The sequence below is a fragment of the Crocuta crocuta genome, unplaced genomic scaffold (assembly GCF_008692635.1).
Source record: "Crocuta crocuta isolate KB4526 unplaced genomic scaffold, BGI_CrCroc_1.0 scaffold65, whole genome shotgun sequence".
Taxonomy (NCBI): domain Eukaryota; kingdom Metazoa; phylum Chordata; class Mammalia; order Carnivora; family Hyaenidae; genus Crocuta; species Crocuta crocuta.
The window spans coordinates 3,686,626-3,691,532 of record NW_027530683.1 but is presented as its reverse complement, the minus strand read 5'-3'; the positions used below and the strand labels follow the sequence as shown (position 1 = coordinate 3,691,532).

Below are 4,907 nucleotides of genomic sequence, written 5' to 3'. Positions count from 1 at the left end.
ACCCGGCGCTTTGCGAGGTCTTGGGGGGCGGTGCATAAACCCCGGTTTGCCGCCGCCTCGCGGGCCTCGCGCTGAAGGCCCGGCGTCCCCACCCGGCCCCGCCACCCGGGTCCGCGGCACTTACGAGTCTCCGTCCTCGGTGAGCTGCTGCTTCCAGGGCTCGGCGCCGCGCGGCGCCTCCTGGGGCTCGAGGCGGATCTCCCGCAGCTCCTTCACCATCTGCTCATACTCCTCGTCCTTCATGGAGTCCAGGCCGCTGTCGCGGCTGTCGTCCAGCAGCCGCTCCTTCTTGAGCGCATCCCGGGGACCCTCCATGGCCCAGTCCTGGGCGTGCTCGGCGGGGTGAAACATGGCGCGGTGAAAGCTCGGGCGCTGCTGCCCAGGTGCGCTCGGCCGCGGGCTGCGCGCTCGCTGCCTCTCAGTGTCACGGAGGGGAGGACCGCTGGCTGCGACTGTTTTGGGCTCGCCAGCGCCGCCGCGGCGCCCTATAAACGCTGGCAGGGGATTTCTCTGGGGCGGGGTCAAGCGCGGGGAATTTCCAAGCCAGTCAGACCAGAAAAGAGAACTGGCCTCGTCCTCTGCTCGGGCGGGGGGTGGGAGGGGGAGAAGCCTAAACTCTGAGCCGGGGTTCATCAGAGAAACTCCCTGCGATGAGCCACTGGGGTCATGTACTGGGAACTTTTTGATGAACGCTGAGTGGCTGGAAAGTCCTCCCGACTAAGGCCCCCTCCGCCGGTACTTCCCTGCAGCCTGCACCCAGTAATCCTGCCCCTCTGCAAGAAACCTTTCCCTGGGGTTTCCCACGATCGATTCGATTTGGAGTCGTCGACTGCTGAGATCCCAAAGAACGCAGGCCTGCCGGGCAGTTCCTCCTTGGGGTTTGCCAACCTGCCGGTCCTTTCCGATTTTTGATCTTTTGAAAACGGGAGTGGAAATGATGGCTAGACGAGGGGATTTGTTTCCCCAAACTTCTCTCTGCGGGGAAGGACGCCCTGGCGGGTTAGAAGGTCGCAGGCTGCCTTTGCCATGCTGCCAATACCAGGCTCTTTGCAGCACAGGGACAGATAGCAACTCCCTGAGCCCCCTCCCTCCCCCCAGGTAGAAGTTGTGAATGCTTTGGCATTAAAAGTTTAAATGCTTGGAGAACCTTCAAATCGTTTCCTCGGGATTAACAGTCCTATTGACTGGAGAGGGAAGCACTCTGCCCTGTATTGGGGCGGTGGGGGGGTGGGGAGGATACTGAATATGACCCTAAGTTTTTTCAAGTAAAGCAAAGTGTTAATCTTTGTAGTAGAGGTATTAGGTTGCTACCTTGCATTAACAAAATAATTATTGAGGTCATGTTCTCTGATTTGCATTGTGCTGCTGTGGAGAATGGGTCCTGTGCCTACTTCTGGGTGCCTAGCTGGGCAACATTCCAAGAGCATTTGGAAGAGGCTGAGGAATTAGTTGAGTAGTGCCTTACACAAGATTGGGCCTTAAGGATGGCTAAGAAAGTAGTTACTAAGCACACTGCAAGGAGGCTCATGGCAGCCCTAACATTACCCCCTTGTGGATCCATGCACACCTGTCCTGGGGTGGGGGAAGGGGGTTGAACAGTTGGACCTCTCCAGGCTCCTCATCCTCTGGTTTCCCCTGCAGAAATAGAAATTCTGTTCCCCGCCCCCACCTCCATCTCCTAGCCAGCAAGCCTCTCACTGAATCCATCTACTTCTAGAATTGGTCCAGGCAAAATAAAGCAACTTGGATCTGAATTCTTCAGAATTAGCCCCAGGAGCCTCTACAGTTGTGCCGAAATTATTGCAATCATCTTTAACTTGACTGGCCATTCTCCTTCCACCCCTCCGACTATCTGAATGTAGGGAAGCTGGTTCAGTGGGGGTAAGATAAACCATATGAGGGGAAAAAAACCCAAATCAAGAAATAAAACCTTCAGGATAGTAATGATCATGTTACAATAAAAAATTCCCAAGGATAGACTCCATTGTCTCTGGAGGCGCACGATGTACAAAATATATAATTACTGGGGCTCCTGGGTGGCTCAGTCGGTTAAGCATCCAACTCTTGATTTTGGCTCACGTCATGATCTCACGGTTTCTGGGTTTGAGCCCCGCACCTGGCTCTGTGCTGACAGTGTAGAGCCTGCTTGGGATTCCTTCTCCCTCCTTCTTTCTCTGTTCCTCCCCTACCTGTGTGCGGCCTCTCTCTCTCTCTCTCTCTCTCTTTCTCTCTCTCACACACACACACAAAGTAAATAAATAAAAAAAACAAGAATATTAGTTTAAAAAACCAAAATATATCATTATTGAGGCAGAGTAGAGCAGCAACTATAAGTAGATCTCAGTTCCAGGCTCCACCTCTAATTAACTGCATATTAATTGGAGAGATCAGTTAACTGTGCTGTGGTATACCTGCTTTAATAATAAGATTGGATTTAGTGTCACTGAAGGTTTTTTCTGAGCTTGAAATTTTTATTGCTTGTTCACAAATGCATATATAGCTGCTTAAGGCTGACTGTCTCTTACAAATATCACAGTATAAGTTTTTGGAAGGATTCCAACACTTTATGCAAACATTGTTCTCAGAACTAATTTTGTAAGGTAGGTATTGTTCCTACTTTCCCCAAAAGAAACTGAAATGCAGAGAAATTTACCTAGGCACGCCTTGACAGTTTACCTAATTTCTATCCCAACATATTAATCATTTGGCCAAAGCAGTTGTCATATTAACACTATTGAAAACACGTTGTGAAAATGTGACTTAATATACTATAATTTGAAGAAGATACTCAAAATATTTTCCACTCCAATCATTAGGTAAAATAGAGAGTAGACGTTCCCCTATCTGGGAATATTCATGTCTGTAAAAGAGAAAAAAAAAGTACAGAAATGTTGAACTCTAAATGCCCCACTTATATACCTTAGAGGAGGATTTTTAGCTCCAGGTTTAAAAATGATCATTAAGAAAGAAAATCATGCATAAATAAAAAGTATCTCAAGAATAGCTTTCTTTGTACCTCTTACTGCTTTATGTTCCTGATGGAGCTCAAGACCCGGTAGTCTTTCTTCCTGATTGTGTAGTGTGACACCTAGTGGTGAGAGGCCCAGGCATTCCCTGATTTGTCAGTGCTTTTGGAAATTTTGGGTGGTGCTGAGTCCCTGTGGCGGGGATTCCCAAGGAGGTACCTTATGATTTTCTGCGACCTGGGAGACAGTTTTGAATAGTGTGATCCAACATGTTTTCTTTCTATCATAGGTAGCTCTATGTGCTTTAAATCAACAAACATTACAACTTGGACAGTAAAAGAACATACTTAGAAGTCAGAAAACATGAGCAGATGGGGCAAAGTAAGACAGCAAGACTGATGACTGGATTAACAACACCTTTATGAACTCTTGGGCGTGTAGAGTTCTCCCTACATTCTAAAGATGTTAAAACCTTAGATAACTCATTTTTAATGTCATTTGCTTTTTTCTTTTTAAAATTTTTTCAATGTTTATTTCTGAGAGAGAGAGAGAGAGAAAGAGAGAGAGAGCAAGTGCACAGGCAGGGGAGGGGCAGAGAGACAGAGAGGGATCCGAAGCAGGCTCCAGGCTCTGAGCTATCAGCACAGAGCCTGACTTGGGACTTGAATCCATGAACCCTGAGATCGTGACCTGAGCCGAAGTCTGATGCTTAACTGATTGAGCACCCAGGTGCCCCTGCCTTTTTTTCTTTTTTTCTTTTTTAATAGTTATTTAATGCTTTATCTTTTTTTTTTATCCGATTTTATTTATTCTAGGAGAGAGAGAGAGAGACAGCATGAGCAGAGGAGGGTCAGAGAGAGAGGGAGTCACAGACTGAAAGAGGCTCCAGGCTCTGAGCTGGCAGTCAGCACAGAGCCCGACGCGGGGCTCGAACCCACGAACCGCGAGATCATGACCTAAGCGAAAGTCGAAAGTCGGACGCTTAACCGACTAAGCCACCCAGGCGCCCCTGCCTTTTTTTCTTTTTAATGCAAAAGGCAAATGAATGAATATGTTAACCTCAAAGTGGTTTTATATTTTAGCTCAGAATGGAGCCATAGGGAATGATGGGATGGTCAGTGATGCTCATTGGGCTTCACTCTGGGCAGGAACACCACCAGGGAAAAAGGAGCACCGACAGAGGCCTCTGTGAACACAGGCCCTTCATGTGCTCCTCCTGGGTGGGAAATGCACAGCGTGGACCGGATCTACCGTCTGAAGTGCCCAGTGGCCTAGCGGCGTGGAGCATTGTCCGAAATATCTGGCTTTGCTTAACATCACGGACAGGGTGTCCTATGCCAGTAGTCCTGCCCAATGAAACTAAGATTGTTTTGGCCCCAGCAAACTGAACTCCAGAAAAAGGCTACCCGTTGCTTGAAACAGCCACTCTTGAAGAGAGAGTGGCCATGGCGCTGTCCCAAAGGGCACACAAGTCAGGCACACCACTGACAGACAGCCCCAGTATGAAACTCAGCATTTATATTTCGCTTTCAATCCCAGGTCCTGTCTTTTCTTTCTGTAATAGTTAGCAACTGCCACCCTCCGGGAGCTCCCAAGCTCTGGATCTTTCCTGAGGAAAGACCATCAGGACCTTCACTTGTAAGTAATGAACTGAAAATGCCACTTGACCTACTTGACATGTTTCTTTTGCTATAAATTCTGCAAATTAATGGGGGATCAAAGCTTTAAAGGGTCTCAAACTCAATACGTACCCATAGGGGCCAGGGGGGCTTCACAAATGGGTGAGGCCAGCCATGTGAGTCCAAGAGGGAAGTGGTGGCATCTTGAACAGACTAGACTTGGGAGAGCATGTCCCTCACACTCAGACGATTCTTGCCAAGCAACACAATTCAGTACTGATGTTCCATTGTTGGGGTGGAGGGGGGGGGGGGGAAGGAAAAC

General features: G+C 48.5%; 1 protein-coding gene and 1 long non-coding RNA gene across 4 annotated transcripts in view; one reads left to right on the top strand and one right to left on the bottom strand.

The window, feature by feature from the left end:
* The window catches only part of NFKBIA (NFKB inhibitor alpha), a 3,144-nt gene extending 2,668 nt beyond the window's left edge, over positions 1-476 (bottom strand). The window contains exon 1 of the mRNA XM_077769210.1: positions 125-476. Within this exon, the coding sequence (XP_077625336.1) occupies positions 125-351 (227 nt within the window). The 5' untranslated portion in view covers positions 352-476. The remainder of the gene's footprint in view (positions 1-124) is intronic.
* A 4,069-nt stretch (positions 477-4,545) lies between these two features.
* Positions 4,546-4,907, top strand: part of LOC144235644 (uncharacterized) — a 158,147-nt gene continuing 157,785 nt past the window's right edge. For all 3 annotated transcript variants that reach the window (XR_013336277.1, XR_013336280.1, XR_013336279.1), the window contains exon 1: positions 4,546-4,604. This is a non-coding gene — a long non-coding RNA (uncharacterized LOC144235644). The remainder of the gene's footprint in view (positions 4,605-4,907) is intronic.